The sequence below is a fragment of the Ochotona princeps genome, chromosome 13, assembly GCF_030435755.1.
Source record: "Ochotona princeps isolate mOchPri1 chromosome 13, mOchPri1.hap1, whole genome shotgun sequence".
Lineage (NCBI taxonomy): Eukaryota > Metazoa > Chordata > Mammalia > Lagomorpha > Ochotonidae > Ochotona > Ochotona princeps.
In genome coordinates this window covers 39,848,812-39,866,574 of record NC_080844.1, presented here as the reverse complement: position 1 = coordinate 39,866,574, position 17,763 = coordinate 39,848,812, and the positions used below count along the sequence as shown (strand labels likewise).

Below are 17,763 nucleotides of genomic sequence, written 5' to 3'. Positions count from 1 at the left end.
ATAGATCTAAAAGGACTGAAAAGCTCACTTGTCCCACTGGAGATGAAATTTAACTTTTCCCTTTCCCACTGAAAGTTTTATTTGTGATATTAGAGAAGAGACTCTCACTGTTTTTGAGCATTTCATGTGATGGTTTTTATGAGAAAGTGCAGTCTTCCAAGAAACCATGTACAAATCGCATTGGGTAAACTGGAGGAAATAGCAGTTTCCTGGTCTTTTGCAATGTAATGTGTAATATGACAGATATTGAAAAAGTCCTGCTAAATGCCTATCATAAAAAATATACATGGATTTCAAAAGATTTTTTGTACCAAAATAATTAATCAATTTTCAGGCACTTTTTTTTTTGGTTCCCTGGTGTATCTCTTCATAGACAGTGAAGTCATTTCTTTATTAATAATGTCAGGTCACTGAGTGTTGGTATTGGGCTATGGATTCCAGCTGTGCACCCTACTCCATTTCTGAGGTCTATGTGGGGAGAATATGAATACACATCTGTTGCCACAAAAATGATGCCCCTATGTTGACATCAACTTCCACTTCCTGATTTTTGAAAAAAAATTTAAAATGAATGATTTCTCCATAAGATGAGCTTCCTTTTTATTATTTTTCTCCTGAAGGCCTGGAATTCCCTAAAAATACTCAGCTACGGTTCCTTTACCTTGTGTTTTTTGGTCTAAGGCATTTCTTCTAACACTTTAAGGACTTGATGCTTAGTTTTCTATTTTATGCTAATGACTTTCTGTTCTGTCATGCCATGTTATTTGTATAAATTACTGCAAATGTAAGTAAGATAAAAGTAACATTTAAAGATTCTCATCTACTTCTGTTTTTTCAGTTCTGTACTGCAGTCACTCTCTAGGCTGATTGCATTTCACAAAAGGAATTTCTCCAGTTTGCCTTCTCTTTTATCGTATTTCACAACAACCTCCAATTTACAGATAATTTTTCATATGTCATATATTTTCATAGTGACTAACTCTTTGGATATATATACCATCTAAATATTTTGGATCACGTGCCCTGGCTAAAACGGAAATATTTTGGATATTCATTTCCATATGTGCAGATTTAGCTATTCTTCCATTCTGTTAGTGTTAGAATAAGCACTCTTCTACCCTAACCGGAACAATCACAGGCTCTAGGGAGCTTCACTGCAGTGAGCTGGGCCACACGGAGACTTCAGAGCCAAGATGTTGCATACAGTGTGACAGAGGTGGGCTCTAGGAAGAGGCTGACTTTAACTGCTGGGGTCCAGTAAGCAAGAATTAGACGTGTAGATTCTGAAAGTTGCTCCAGAGTATTTACAGTATTAAGTTAACCCCATCGGTAACCTATAAGTCTGTTGACACTTTGGGAAGGTCTCCCTGAAGGATCATTTTTAGAATGGATGGAATTTTATGGGTCCCTTGAAATGTCCATGAAAGAATGCTGCTGCTGCTGCCTTTTCATTGAATTTTGCCCCATCTTTCGCTCTTCTTGGATTCTGGGGGATGGAGGAAATGGGGTTATATTCAGGTTTTTCCTAAGTATACATTCATCTATGTCATTCATGATTGCTGAAATGTCATAGGCACTAGTTTGGCTCCTGGAATGCTTGTTAAGGTGAGTGGTGACAGAAATGTTTACAGCCAGAGTGCCCTGTGAGGGTGAGAACAAAATGGCTCCCGTTTTGTTAGGCAGTGTAAATGATGCCAGATGAAAAGAGGGACCTGGCGATCTTGTGACATGAGGGAAGCAGGCCTCCTGCTTAGGCTATGTGTGCTTTCTTGTCTCCCTGCAGGTTAATCGGCTCAGCAACCGTGGCCTTGAAGGATCTGACTGGGGACCAGAGCAGATCTCTGCCATACAAACTGATTTCTCTGCTAAATGAAAGGGGACAAGACACTGGGGTGAGCTTTTCCCACTTGTAGAATGGTTGAGAAGTCAGATGGTTAAGCAGTGCTACTTACAGAGTGTGGATGGATAATTAATTCATTATACTTAAAACAGACATTTAATCTTGAGATTAATGGGTCCTTGTTACATGGGTCCATTACATGGACCTTATCCTAGATTCTTGACCGCAGAACAAGCAAATTAAGCAGTTAGATTTTCTATGACAGAATCCATAGAGTGGGACTTGTCCTGTTATAGTTCTGTGGGCATGCCCTATGGGCATGCTTATGTGGTTGTAACTCTGTGATTCAACCATTCCTTGAAATATTCTGTAAAAGGCTGCTTGTTAATACTATTCTGAAAAACCAAGATGTTTATTATTGTACCAAGAGCTGCTTGTTTTCTCATTACGGCTTCTCAAAAGGTACTTACTAGTGTTGTCTGATGTGAGACCAAGTTTGGTTTTTTTTTTAATTGGAAAATTGGAAGCTATTTATTTATTTTTTTGGTAACAAAATTTATTTTTTTCTTTAAAAAATGATTATTTTCTGTGATATAGTTTTGTAGGTATAGGCATTCTGCCCACCCCCTCCCAACACTACCTCACCATTTTTCCCTTCACCATTTCTCCCCATATTACCACAGTGGTGTAATTCTTTAGTAACAGTTAAAAGTTTGGCTTACTACTACTTAAATGCTTCATGACATTGTAGGTACAGGCAAGTATGCTTCTAAAAAAAGAAGTCAGCTCTAGTGTCACAGGTTAAAGGTTTCATGTGATTTAACAAGTGTTCCTGAAGTTTCCATGCTTGGCCCACTACCTACATCATTTTCCAATTGACTTGTTTTGCTTAGAAGCCTGAGCAAAGGAAGAGAAATTTACATTAAAAGAGGACAACTTTAGGGGCAAAATACAGGCGAGGCTTCTCATTATTCATGAGAAAATGTCTAGAAATCTGCTATGAATCAGCCTTCTAATCAGAAAGGCAAAAATCTGAAGTATTGGCTATCATTTCTCTGCTCAAAACCTGGCTAAGAAACATGGTTCTCAGAAAGGATGGTACAAATTGGTGACTTTTCCCATTGCTTTTCATTAAGCATACAGGAAAGCCTGAATAGAATCCTGAAATGACACAATCAGCTGTGTTGGAATAAAGTAAGGGGTGAGAAGGGTCTCCACCCTGGGATTGCCCTCACCTCTACCTGGGGTGGGGAATGTCCCATAAACACCTCTAGCAATTCTAGGGTTACTTGGAAGACAATGTGAAAACCACTGACTCAGGAGATGAGCCATCGGTGGGCTCATCTGGGTCTTAGAAGATGAATTGTTAGGTTTTGTTTGACAACTGCTTCCCTTGGTACTCCCAGCATTTGATCTTCCTGTTGTGGCTTTGGTCCTTACTGTATGTGGCTGTCTGATGCTGCTGTTAAGAGCCTTAATATGCTGTGTAACTCTCACAGGGGCGATTTTTTATCTCATGTTTTCTAGATCAGTAGTTTTAAAAAAAATTTTTTTTGAGAGGCACAGTTAGAGTAGAGAGGGGAGAGGTCTTCCATCTTCTAGTTCACTCTCGAAATGGTTACAATGACCATAGCAGGGCTGATCTGCAACCAGGTCTTCCACATATATGACAGGGGCCCAAAGACTTGGTACATCCTCTGCTGCTTTCCCAGGTACGTTAACAGGGAGTTGGGTCAGAAGTAGAGCAGCTGCTTCTTAAGCTGGCACTGATATAGGATGCTGGCACCACAGGCAGTGATTTTACCGGCTACACCACAGCGCCAGCCTCTTAGATCAGTAGTTCTAAGTCACAGAATGGACTGCATGATGAGGGAATGGGCACCAGTGAGCAGGCAAATAAATGAAAAAAAAAGGACAATGCTGTGTGTCTGTGGCCACCAAAATAGCAGTCTATCCTGCTATGACACAGTGTCAGCCCCTGTTCAATTTGAGTTTGAAGTTCAAATGAGTAATGAATAGTTTTTTAGTGTAGGTACGTCCCAAACACTGTGTCCTATATTGTATCTGGTAAGTTGCTGTTTGTAAGTACATATGCGTGTGCTATCCTTAATTCTAAGGAACTCCTTTTATCTTGAGCTCACTATTTTTGGTGTGAAAATGCCTCTCTTTTATGAAATTATTTTAATAGTAAGTGGTGGTTGTGAGTGAGTGTTCGGCAAAATGAAACCAAGTTTATGTTGGTTTTCCTTAGCAAAACTTTTTAAAATCTCATAGATTGATGAAACACAAAAGTATATGTACACATATGTATGTGTGTATGTATATCAATGTATATGTGTATGTGTGTTTGTATCTAGATATATACATACACGAAACTTCACATGGAAATAACTATCTCTTGTGAGGCAGGAAATGGAGGTTGGTTACAGGTTCACACTTGTTGCACGTAGTTTTGCTCTAGTTCATGAAGCTTCCTTTTATCACTTGGCAACCTGGAACAGGTAGTGCCTTCCACACTCCATGGTGGCTGACTTTGGGAAGATAGCAAACTTTGTACTTTCTTGGTCTTGTTTCGTGGCCCTTCGCTCATCCCACTTAAGACTTTGACTCCTGCTGAGTTGATGTGCATGGACTGTAATGTTTCAGTGCCCTGTGCTGATTCTATCTGCAATGTTTATTTTTCCCCAGGCAACTATTGACTTGGTGATTGGTTATGACCCACCTTCAGCACCACATCCAGATAACCCAAGTGGTACCAGCATGCCAGGCCTGGCAGGTAAGCCAGCCCAGAATTTATAAAGACATACAGGGAGAGGATCCCGAAGAAGTCTATCTGTCACTACTACACTGTCTGTGACTCCCTGCCCACTTAGACAGGGCAGGGTGAAGCAGGTGGCACTGCCTGTAGTCAGGACACTACAATTATCTATAGAAAGCCCTTTAAGGTAGGAAAGAAGGGTGAACCCATCCTTTATTCAACACCTGGGGAGTTATTAGGAGTAGCCACTGAATCAGGAAGATCAGGCACCTTCCCTGATGTGTCCATTTTCCCCAAGCCAGACCCTGTTGGTTTGGTCCTCAGCTGCTATCACAAAGCACCACTCTAGAGATGTAAGGAAGCTGTCTCAGTAATGGAGACTAGAAGTCTGAAATAAATGTGTCAGCAGGGTCATTCCCTTCTGGAGGCTCTGGGAGAAAGTCTGTTTCTTGCCTCTCTCCTAGATGCTGGTAACAATCCTCAACCCTTGACGATCCTTGACCTTAGACACAACACTCCAATCTCTGTTCCTGTTGTCACACCCTGGTCCTCTCTGCCTGTGTCTGTGTTCCTATTTCCCACCAATCACTGGACCAGAACCCACTCTAATCCAGTATGACCTTATTTGAACTTGGTTACATCTTCAAAGACTCTACTTTTGCACAGAGTACTAGGCTGAGATTCTGGGCAAGCAGGAGTAGGGGGACCGGGGGAAACACAGTATTCAACCAAGTACATAGAAGATAGTTTCCTTCTGTTTACACTATTCCAAGCATCAAAATATTAAATGGACACTTTTATGTCACCCCTTCACCCAGACTTTGGGGGAAGAAAACCAAAAACACTGTGGCTTATTCAAGTAAAAAGAGTAAAGTGATAGACTTCGTGCAGCACTTTTGTTAAGTAGGTTTCTGGATTCATTGAGTGCATTGCTGCATGGTGCAGGGCTGGGCCTGATGAGTGCTTTGAGACACAGCTCTTATACTCCAGGCACTCTGATCCAGCTTTGGTGATAAGACGTGGTTTTTATTCTGAGGTTGTGATGTTATGGATAAAAGTGAGGGTCTGGGGCCAGCTTGCCCTATAATGGATTCTATATCTTTCGTTTATTAGCCATGGGAGCTTGGTTAAGTCACTTAACCTCTCTGAATCTCAGCTTTCTGACTAAAAAGCAATGTAACCACATCAGTTATGTGACAATTAAATGAGAGCAATGTATATGACCTCCCATAATAGCTACAGTAATAGACATAATTATTATTGCTGTTAATGCAAAAACAATTCCTGGTGGTATGTAAGTATAGCTTGCTGAATAGCACATTCTGTATGCTATTGAAATTGTTTCCTCTTCAGAGCAGAATACCTAGAAATGAATGACCTTATTTGGTTCTTAATTGAGATGACCAAATGCTTTATTTTTTATTTTTTATTACTTATTTTAAATGATAGTTAATTAGGATGATAAGGGTCAAGGGCTACAGGAAGATGGGTGAGATCAGCATTTCCACGTTCTCTTTTTTTAATTCCTGTATCTGGGGGAAGCAAGATAGGTGGGGTGAGGTAGACAAGCAGAGAAGCCACACCCAGCCTCCCAAACACTTCTGTATGCTGCGTCCAGCCATCCAGTACCACCCATCCCAGGGCCCCCAGTGTGGAATATGGTCTGAGGGTTCTGTTCATGAGGTTTCAGTAGTTCAACTGTTCTGAATTACTGCCCATCTCACCACTCCAAACACGATAAAATCACTCCAGAAGTCCATCCTTCAGTCTCCATTTACTCAGACAGTCACTGCCAACACTTGGCTGGGGTAGTTGATCAATTTGTTCTGTCCTCTGTCATGGTACCATGTGTCTTCCACTGGCTCCAATGTACTACCACACCTACCATTTGCACCTGCATATGCTGTCCATTGCTCTGTCTGAGCCACTAACGATGCTCAGCTTTCACACACACACTCCACAGTCAGACCATGGAACCTGCAATTCTGTTCATGGTTGGGATTCTGAATTCAGCAATTCTGTTGGGGGGATCCCAAAAGAAACTTTGTCTGAAGTGATCCCAAACCAGAATCTTGTGTGTGCTTGCCAGTACAGGGTCCAGCATAGTCCGTTGCCAAAATGAGCTTATGCATGTACATGCTGGTGGTTCCAATTGCTGGACCAATTCTGCCTCCAGCCCTGTCTTCTACACAAACCAATGGGTGTTGTAGCCCAGCCCGATCCTTCCCACTGCACACTCAGCCCTCATGTACACTAGTGGGAGCTGCAGCCTAGTTGGGGGAAACTCCCAATAACCCCTGCCAGTCCCTCCCCTTACACCAGTTCCCGTGCTTGCCAGTATGTACAGCAGACTGGTCCAATCTGTCCCACATCCCATTTAGCAGTCATACATGTATCAAACACTGCTGAATAAACCATGCACTTCACTCCACTCACCAGTGCTACCTGAAAAAAAAGGAACCATATCCATTACCCATCCCTCACTCACATATTCTTTCATTAACTATACAAGTCATTCATTCAGCGAGTATGACCTTGAAAACACTGTTAGGCACTAAGAATGTGAGTACATAGTTCAATGAGTCCTTTCACTAAGAAATAGTTTCCCATGTAATAATTTACTAGGCCTTTTCTGGAGGAACTTATATTCAGCTCAGGGTGATATGTTAGTCATGCATGTAGCTTATCTTTCTGTTGAACTGTAAGTTCCTTGGCAGTAAAACCATGCCTTTCTCACCACCACATGCATAAAAGACGGATATCAGCAAATGTTTTTTGAATTGGATTAAATTTAATTTCCAGATAAGTGATTTTACAGTTAATGGAATGAAATAAATTCAGCTATGAAAAAATGCTTACATTTCTATGGTTGGACAAAGCACACATCTAACAGATGGTCCTGCAGAAATAGATTTTTGAAATAGTTTGTTCTGGCTATAAGAGTGTAGGCTCCAGTCAAGCTGACTGACAGTGGTTGAATCTGGCTGTCATGGTAACAGCTTTTGGAAGGCCAGCGAAATACTCTGTTATGACAACAATCTTTGAGATGGACCAGTGAAAGGGGCATTTTTGACACTATTCATTTTCAGTCCAGGCACCAATGAGCTGATCTTTTTAATGTTAGCACTCTAGGGGAACATTTCTTTTTTTTTTCTTAACCCTCTTTTTTTAAAGATTTATTGATTCATTTATTTTTGTTGAAAAGAAAGATATACAGAGAAAAGGAGATACAGAGAGCAAGATCTTCCATGGGCTGGTTCACTCTCCAAGTGGTCATAACAGCTGGAGCTGAGTTAATCCAAAGTCAGGAACCACAGGACCTTCTGGTTACCCATGCAGGTGCAGGGTCCCAAGGCTCTGGGCTGTCCTCTACTGCTTTCTCAGGACACAAACAGGGATCTGGATGGGAAGTGGAGCAGCCAGGAAATGACCCAGCACCCATATGGGATCCAAGCAGATGCAAGACAAGGATTCAGCCACTAGGCTATTATACTGGTCCCCAACAGCATTTCTTAAAAATCAATCTCTGAGGTGTTCAATTCCTTGCCAGGGAAGGAGCCTCTTTTAGCTGATTCATATTACATTGCTATGATTCAGGCAGAACTTTTTGGGCAGTGTTTTCTAAAATGGTTCACAGCCCTGATGGATCAAAGACAGATGCTGCCAGGACTAGCCTGGAAGCCTGTGCTTGTGAGAGATTTTTCCATGTTGCCTTTGCTCTAGTCTACCCATTGGAATTATTCCACAAGATTCTTAGGGTGCATGCTCTTACCCAGGAGTTTGAATGTGGAAATGGATAATAAATTATTTGTTAGAACATTAATGCTTTAAAAAATTATATAACTTATTACATTTTAGAAGCCAAGAATAGTTATTATTCAGCCAAGCTGATGATCATGTGGTCTCCAAAATGTTATGTGTTTTCGTTCTTCAAAGCCTGTTTCCTGTTCTGTGTTGTAGTTTTAAACTTAAACTAAAGGTGGTATTATAGCAGTCCTTTGTTCCGGTTTTACAATGACCTCTGGCTCAAGGTAATAGAATTCTGCCTTGATCAGTTGCCATTCATTGACAAGACTTCATGAGATGCAAAGTAATAATACGGGCAGAAAAAGGCATTCTGGAACTTCAGAAAATAGTTAATATGATAGAGAGAAAGAAGGTAAGAAGGCAAGATGAAAAGAATTTTCATGAAGGAATGGAAAATGGTTAGGTGGTTTGGTGGCCTAATTCATGCCTATTCAGGAAAGATGGGAGAAGGGAAAGTATTTGTATACAAGGGACCTGCCTTTGGGTAGTGGTGGGGTTTTTTATTTCAGAGCAGGAGGAAATCCTCTCTTCCTTGGCCATTCCTAGGATTGACCCTCATTGGGATCTCCTTCCCTGGCAAGGCAGAGACTAAGGCAGGGGGTGGATGGCCTGCAGATCGGCTGTCAGAATGACAGAGAGCCTATTTCTCTACACAATAGAAACAAGAGGTACTAGAGGTGCAGAAAGTGGGAGTCTGAAAGGAGGAAGGTTGATATAAACTGGGACCAGGCACAAATTGTGATGCTGCAGGCAACCTTGACTGCAACTTAAGGTACACTTGAGTGACCAGCAACTCAGCACTGAGTAGGTAGATCCCATGTGAGGAAGTGCACACAGGGTGGTTTGCAAGAATTTTGTCCTGAGCTTTTCAGAAGAGAACAATAAGACTTCTTGAGAATCATGGAGACTTGCTTTGCTCAGTTGTTGGAGTTGTAACACAAAGCCATTCCTATTGAGCTGTGTGACAGCAGGCATGTCATTGTCTCTGATCCTCAAATTATCAGGAGCTTGGGTTATAGCTTATGTAGGGTCTCCTCGCGTTCTCAAGTTCTATGAAAGTATTAAAATGGTTGAATGAGTGACAAGGTTCATGACAGAAGTGTCATGGGTGATGTGTTTACCTAACATTGCAAATACTAGGTTGAGCCATCTGGCTTTGGTCCAATAGGCTGAATGTAAAAGCAAGAAGTGTTTCAGGGATTGAGTGAACAAGTGCTACAGAGTTTGATCAGAAGGAGCCAGTAGCTGCACTGCTGGATCTACAATGTGCTGGTCTTTGGTTGACCTTGACAAGAGTGTTTGTGGTGGAGAGATGGGGCTGAGCCCTAGCTGAAGCGGATGTAGAAGGAAAGGAAGGGAGACTGTGAGGAAAGGCAGTTCTTCCGAGGAGTCCATGGTATAAAGGAGTAGAAAAATGGAGCAGTGACTTTAGGGGGGGATGCTGTGGGGTCAAGGACAGTTTTTGCCTTTAAGTTGGAGGTGATATTTCACTTGTTTTTATTTTAATGGGAATGATCCAGCAGAGGGGAATGTTGATGGGTTGATACAGAAGTAGAAATCACAGAAGCAAAAACCCTTGTGTGGCAAGAGGATATGGGACCCATGCCAAGGTGGGAGAGTTGACCTCAAGGGTTGGAGAACAGCAGGTGGCAGAGGACAAATACAGAATGTGAAATGGAGTGGGCAGCAAATGCAAATTCTCACCTGCTGTCTCAATGAAGTAAGAATCAAGGCTATTTATTGCAAGAAGGATGGAGACACAGTCAGAAGCCTGAAATAGGTGGAAGTTCAAAAAGCTGAAGTTATTTGACATTGTTGTTAATTATTGGTTGTCTTGGACTGGAATCTAGGAGAGTGTTGATCCAGATGCCTTGAAAATGTGATAGAATAGCCAGCTGGCCCTGTGAGCTCACTTACGGTGTGTGCCCATAAAACAGAAGTAAAACCTGAGTCCGACCAATGTCCTGTAAGATTGAATGTGAGGATACATACTAGGGCACTATATTTAGCACAGAGAGGTCATGGTTGACATTGGAGAACAGAAGCTGGGTGAACATAGGCCAAGTATGAACAGCTGGATGATGAGGAGGGCTTATTCTGGGCTGAACTGTAAAGCAACACTTTGGGGAAGCCTTCTGATGATCTTGGAGTTACCTCTCCTCACTCTGTGCTCAATTCCAGGTGCTCCACTAACTGCTTTGTCTTCTTCCCCATCCCCTCCCCACAAATAAAGGCTGTTTCCAAGGAAATATTCTGTATTCCAGAAAAATTCTCCCCATTTTGCTGTGGCTTGAATGTTTGTGCCCCGCCCCTCCAACCCCACCTCCCAAATTTCTAGACTGAGCTCCTAACCCCAAGGTATTAGGAGGCAGAAACATTGGAGTTACTAAATCATTTGGGGTGAAGTCTTATGAATGGGGCTAGTGTCCTTCCAATTGAGCACTTGTAGTATGTGGGAATGTGGTGAGAAGGTGCCAATTATAAACCAGGAAACTGGTCCTTACCACACACTACATCTGCTGGCACCTTCACCTTGGACTTGCAATTCTGCAGAACTATGGGAAATACATTTTTGTTGTTTGTGAGCTGCTCACTTTGTCATGACAACCTGAAGGGACTGACACTGACCATGGCTGATAGTTCAGCAAAACTCATTCATGTGTTGGGCAATGCTTTGTGTCGGGCACTTTGTTAACGGCTTTGCATTTGGATTGATTTTCCCTGTGTGGGAACTCTGTGGCAAATGCTAGTATGCTCCCAAGTTGTGAATGAGGAAACTAAAACTTAAAGTCATGAAAATTGACCTTGACCACAGACAGCAAGGCTCCAGAGAAAGCTTTCAAGAGCCTTGCTATTAAAAAAAAAAAGTCTGATCCATTTAAGTTCCATCAGGGTGTGGATGACTGACAGGTGGCTGCATCTGGATATCATATGGATATAAAGTTTCTTATGTGATTCTGGCACTGGGAAGGAGTTGTTTCAGAACCCAAAGAAAGGGCATGTAGATTTTGGTATTTTCTGGGCAAGGTGGTTGGTTAATCTTCAAGGCTCTCAAATTGTGTGGTTCAGATTATCAGGAGTTAAGACTTTTTGTCTGCTAAGAAAAACTGGGTTTGGTACAGTTGTGTGGCAGGCTAACTTTTTAACCTCTGGCACTGGCATTCCATATGAGCACCAGTTCTAGTCCCAACTGCTCCACTTCCAATCCAGCTTCCTGCTGCGGAACCTGGAAAGTAGCAGAGAATGGCCAAGGTACTGGGGCCCTGTGCCCACATGGGAGACTCAGAGGGATAAAAAAGAAAAGAAAAATGTTTATCACTGAGGGTCCAAGATTTTTGAATAAAAGAAAGGGGAGTGATAGTAAGCAGAGTTGCTTTCTGTTGTTGTTAAAGATAGAAAAATCTATGTATGCTTGAAGGAGATGTCTCAGTACAGAAAGAGCTACTGAGAGAGGACATTTGGGAGACCACCAGAGAACCAGAGGAAGCTGGATATAAGACATGCAGAGCATGGGGTGGGGAGGTGTGTTCACTCTGCTGAGTAGGGGTATTCCCTTTAATGCAAAGGGAAGTTGGAGGCATAAATGCAGGGCCAAATGTGTGTTGAGCTGACAAGTCAGTGGGACAAAGTGGGGTGCACTCTGTCTGCCTCGGTCTACATGGTGAAAAATTGAATGGAGTTTCTCATCTGTCACAAGAGTAGAGACTCAGTATGTGGAAACACAAAGGAGACCACTGAGACAGTTCATGAGCAACCTTGAGAGGCAAGCCCTGCAGTGGTATGCTCCAAGCTGAAGTCTCTTTACCAGATTCTAGTTGTCTAATATGAAGATATCACTGTCTCATCTCTGTCTCCCTGACCTCAGGCTGAGCCCACTCCCTCTTGGCATTCCTGTTGTCTCCAGTGTTCTCTTAGTCTCTTTGAAGGCAGCCTGAGTGAGTGTTCTGGTGTGCCAGGAACAGACTTCCCTAAAAAACTACCTGAGTCTCAGCAAGTTCCAAGTAGTCATCCTGAGAGCTTCTCCTTCACCTGCCACCTTGGGAAGTCTGAAAATATAATGGCAGACAAAACTCTCCCTCCCTGGGAAGCTGGAGTGTTCAGATACATGCAGAGTATAAGCATCCTCTGACTTGATTCCTATTTGCTGTTTCAGGAGAAGAAGATGATGATGAAGGAGATGAAAATAGATTGGATGGTACAGTCCAGGGCCCTGGACTTAGGGGCCCCGTTGGGACAGTATCAGAAGCTCAGCTAGCCCGGAGACTCACCAAAGGAAAGAACAGCCGGCGGATGCTGTCCAACAAGCCACAGGACTTCCAGGTATAAGCAGCCCAGGTGCTCTGCATTCTGGCTTCACCACCACCTAGACCATCTTCAACCACTGCAGTCATGCTTTCAGGGAGCCACTCCCACAGTCCCTGGCTCATCTAGAAGGGACAGGCCCATCCTCTTGCAGGCAGCACTGAATTTGATGAAGCCAGCTGAGTTTCTTCAGAGAAATAAAACTACCCTCCCTCCCCTTGGGTGGCAGATAGGAGCTATCAAAGAAGAGAAACAGAGGTATTGCATTTTGCATAGCTCTGCACACTGCCTTGGATTTGGGAGATGGTAATAGAGCAAGTTCATGCGTCAGGGCCCAGGGTGGCTGTGTCATGGGCTGGAGTCTGAACAGGAATGGCAGCCTGATCCTACACTGTCCCAGGAAGGCTCTCAACCCTGTCTTCTGCTGTTGGATTCACCAGCCCAGCCCTACAGCCCATCTTTGAATGATCACAGGTGGGCCTTCCCCTGCCATTAGCACTACACTGTGAAGTTGCCCTCACCTATTGTCAGAAACCATTACAGGTGACTCCTGAGGATTTCTTTTCCCTGATCACCAGGGAAGGTTCTGTAACAAATCTGTAACATGCTTGTAGATCCGTGTCAGAGTGATTGAGGCCCGGCAGTTGAGCGGCAACAACATAAGGCCTGTGGTCAAAGTCCACATCTGTGGCCAGACTCACCGAACAAGAATCAAGAGAGGAAACAACCCATTTTTTGATGAGGTAAATGGGGAAAGAAGCATGTTGTGACCCAGTAAGTCTGTCCCGTTGGATGCACCTCCTTGCCTTCTACCCACACTCACTGTCTGGGGGAGGGGAACACATGAGCAAACCAGGCCAGGTAAAGACAACATGGAGTTGCAGTGTTGAACATACAAAGTGAAGAACTGCAGGGTCTTGCTGTTGCTGGACACTTCATCATTGATTCTCTCAGCTGTGAGTGTCTTTTGCAATAAACTTCCAATCACTGCCTTTGCTCTTCACCCCTTAGGGCAGAGCATAGGAGCTCACCTACATCTACCTTTGCTTTTTCATTACATGATGTAACTAGAGGAGCAAGTCTGTGACTAAGCTAAAATTTTTAGTGGTGCCAAAACTTCCTGGGCAGTGAGAAAAACTAATATACATAAAAGGAAGGCAGTTGTGAACAAACATGTGTTCCCTTCACCCTGCACTGAGGAGGCAGTCCTGTTCTGTCAACCTCTTCTGCAACATTCCTCAAAAACACTGCCTTGACAGTCATCTCAAATACCACAGAACCCAGGAGACGGGACAGCCATGAACAGAAACACTAGGCTGGGAGTTTCCCAGAGCCCATCTACACTCCGCTGAGAGGACACGTTTCTGAGATTCCTTGGGCCTGTGTCTCCTGTTGTGCTCCTGCGGAGGCATTCCCTTCCTGCTTCTTACCTCAGTTCCTCTGAGTTCCCTAATCTACTCCTGACCCAGCTCCGACTTTTGTTCTTTTTTTTTCTATTTCTGTGCACAAAGGAAACTGGTTCCTTCAACCAGGTGTTCCTGTTTCTTCCACTTTCTTCAAGCTTTGCAGATGATCCTATTCCCTTCTCACCTCTCACTTCTTAGATGAATCACAGACCGACAGCCCACAGCTGAGGGAGAGCTCATGCGAGAGGTAGGGGTGCATGAAGATGGTGCACTTCAGATGGCCTCTGGGAAGGCTGGGAAAGATTCATGCTGAATCGAAATGCTCACATGTGGCTGTTATGACGGGTTTAACTGTGGCTGATACTGGCTGCACTCAAGCATTTGTATAATCTAGTGGGTAAAGTTATTTTTTGTAGTTGTTTCATTAGGAAGAGGAGGGGTAGGGATTTGGTGCAGAGGCTGTCTGAAGGAAATGCCTGCATTCAGGCAGACTGATTTGAGTCTTGGATCTTTCCCTTTGAATCTAGCTTCCAACTAATGTACGTGCTGGGAGCCAGCAGGTAATGGCTCAGTGTTGAAGTCCCTGCCATTCAAGTTGGAGACAAGATGAAGTTTCAGACTGCTGGTTTGAGTCTGGGTTAGCCCTGTTATTGACATTTGGGGAGTAAACAGATCTCTCCCTGTGTATCTTTTTCTAAGTGTTTCAAATAAAAATGAAATTGAATCAACATGCTTTTAAATAATAAAATTAAAAACCTTGGACACACAGAGAGCTAAAAATGTTAAGAAATAAATACACATGAAGACCTAATCAGTTTAATGAATGCTGCAATGTGAAATTATCTTAATTTTGTATTTGTGCAGCTAACTTCACGTAGTATTCAACAAATGCTATACTCGTTACCTCTTTTTTCCAGTTTGCATGAAACTTAAGCTTTTGGGCCTTTTCCAAGAACCCTGCATGATCAAGCCTAGTTTTGAATTTGTGCATTGTGGGTTTTTACTCCTCAATCTGAATGCCCTGAATAACATTTAACTATTTTCTCTACTGTTTTGACAGTTGTTTTTCTACAATGTCCATATAACCCCTTCTGAGTTGATGGACGAGATCATCAGCATCCGGGTAAGGGAGCAGCAAGTAGGAAAGCACCATTCCTTAACTGATGGATTAAGGGAATGACCTTTTCCCACTCTCCCTTCCAGGTTTATAATTCCCATTCTTTGCGAGCAGATTGCCTGATGGGAGAATTTAAGGTTAGTAACGACCCAGCCTACCTAGTGATGAGGACTTTCCTAATAGGAGGTCTAATTTCTCAAAATACCTGTCTTAGTGATGTCTTACATGTCAGGGATCAACAACATGATCATCTCAGGGGGCTGCCTGGGTCTGGACAGTTCCCTAAGCAGGGTGTCTCCCAACTGCCACATCGGAGCCCTCCCCAGGGTTCCCTCTGGATAGAACAGATGGAAGGGTGCTTGAGTGCAGCAAGCAGTGCAGCCTCCAGCTCTGCCTTCACCATTGTTTAAGTTCAGTGAAGAGCATTATATCAAAATACAATAATTATGGCTTCTTTGAAGTGACTACACTGATTTTATAATTTATTATTATTATTTGCAGATTGATGTTGGATTTGTTTATGATGAACCTGGTAAGTAATGTTCTCGGCATCAATTTGTGCTCTCAAAGTAATTGCTTATAACTCAAAAAAAAGTCTAGGGGTCAAAATTTTGGTAATCAGGGAATCAAATTTATATTTACAAGAATATTTTCTCAGTGGAGGAGAGATGAGAAGCTTAGTAGCAGCAATAGGAACAAGCAGCAGTAGCTTAGTATAAATGTTTCAACATTCAAAATAGGTCATTTCTATGTTCTGTGAGAATATTTTGATCTTAGGGAGTCTTGTTTGAAACACACCAGACCAGAGAGTAGGCAGAGTGCAGAATAGAGGATGTTACTATGTAGACCCGAACGAGAAGTAGGTGAGCCATTTGGAGAAATGCTTGTTTGTCTCAAAGCAGATGAAATCATAGGCCCAGTGGGCTCTCTGTAGAGCATCTCTGTCCTCATACGCTTGCTCTTTTAGGTCATGCTGTTATGAGAAAATGGCTTCTTCTCAACGATCCTGAAGATACCAGCTCAGGTGCCAAAGGTTACATGAAAGTCAGCATGTTTGTCCTGGGAACTGGAGATGAGCCTCCCGTGAGTCCTTAAACCTCTGCCTTGTACACTTTCCACAAAGAGGGCCAAGAATTAAAGCAGTCAGCACCAGCATTTGTGAGTGAAGCCTGATTCCCCAATTTCATCACTGTCTCTTACTGATCCTATTATGGACCAGTGGTTCTTCCCTCCATTGTGGACTTTGCCTTCCAGCTCACTTGGCTGCTTCCTGGCAGCTGTGAGCAAGTGCTTCACTCAGATGAGCTATGCCTGTTTCTGTGACTTCCTTGCATCATTTGACAGACTACTTTGTGTTTAGAGGGCATGGCTGATGTTCAGAATCAGGCATTGCTAACTAAATGGGAATGGTTATTCTGGGAAATTGAGAAGCAAAGCAGTAAAGAGTAAGTGGTCAGAGAGAAACTGTGAGAACATCAGGAGCACGCACATGTGCTTTCCCATCTGGTTCTTATAATATGACAAAAGGACACGGGAGCCTAAGAGCATTAATTCTGTGCAGTGGTTTTGAGGTTGCAGGAGAATTGGTAATTGAACTCTGAAAATGGAAACACAAGTAGTCCTAAAGACAATGGTTTCAGTTGCTTCATTTCACAACTTGGCTTTTTCCAAATGACGCTTTTCTGGATGTATAATTTTAATCATGTATCCCCCAATAGCCTGAGAAGCGAGATCGTGATAGTGACAGCGATGATGTGGAGAGCAACTTGCTACTTCCGGCTGGCATCGCCCTCCGGTGGGTGACGTTCTTGCTGAAAATCTACCGAGCCGAGGACATTCCTCAGAGTGCGTATTAGTTCAGTCTTGCCCAAGGACCAGTTACCTGCAGGATGGGATATGCTAACAGCATACTCTATGCTCACCATCATGGGTCTTACTTGATACATTCTTGTCTTACTGAAAGCATTCTGAATAAGTTTGGGGGCAACAGTTGGTTACTGGTCATTCTATTTGTTGGTAGCTGCCTTTGGTCCATGCGGCGCTATCTTTCCCTCCTTCTCTGTTCTGATATCTTCTCCTTAGAGAATGCTAAAGAGGCAAACAGTTGATGCTTCCAGCTCCTCTTATCCTAGAAGACAATGTGGAAAAATATCATGTGATAAGTGTGTTAACTACTGGACTACTAAAAATAGGAAAGGGTTGGTCAAGTCCATTGACTAAATTTTGTCATATGGTGAGTTTTGTATGTCATGGCTGGTGGCCCAGCGTCCTCTCTCCCTCCTCCTGGAATCTGGAACACAGAACTCCTCTCAGTGCCCCTGGGGGCAGCACCACATGCACAAATCCTGTATCTTTTAGGATTTGCTACTTTTCCTGGGGAAACTTCTCCCCTTTTCAAGATCTTATAATGTCTTACCGTGCCTTCTTCCTCTCAGAAACAGTTTAATGAGGTAATTAAATTAAGCCTTCCATTACACTCTCCTGTTCAAATATTTTCTGTTCATGTCTGAGTTTGTGAAACAGGTAGATCTGA

General features: G+C 43.0%; 1 protein-coding gene across 2 annotated transcripts in view; it reads left to right on the top strand.

Moving 5' to 3' along the window:
* MYOF (myoferlin) overlaps positions 1-17,763 on the top strand; it is a 144,501-nt gene that overhangs the window by 43,923 nt on the left and 82,815 nt on the right. For both annotated transcript variants that reach the window (XM_058671953.1, XM_058671952.1), the window contains exons 4-12: positions 1,784-1,892; positions 4,529-4,616; positions 12,559-12,725; positions 13,322-13,450; positions 15,174-15,236; positions 15,317-15,367; positions 15,732-15,762; positions 16,198-16,313; positions 16,949-17,075. In XM_058671953.1, coding sequence (XP_058527936.1) covers positions 1,784-1,892; positions 4,529-4,616; positions 12,559-12,725; positions 13,322-13,450; positions 15,174-15,236; positions 15,317-15,367; positions 15,732-15,762; positions 16,198-16,313; positions 16,949-17,075 — 881 coding nt within the window. The remainder of the gene's footprint in view (positions 1-1,783; positions 1,893-4,528; positions 4,617-12,558; positions 12,726-13,321; positions 13,451-15,173; positions 15,237-15,316; positions 15,368-15,731; positions 15,763-16,197; positions 16,314-16,948; positions 17,076-17,763) is intronic.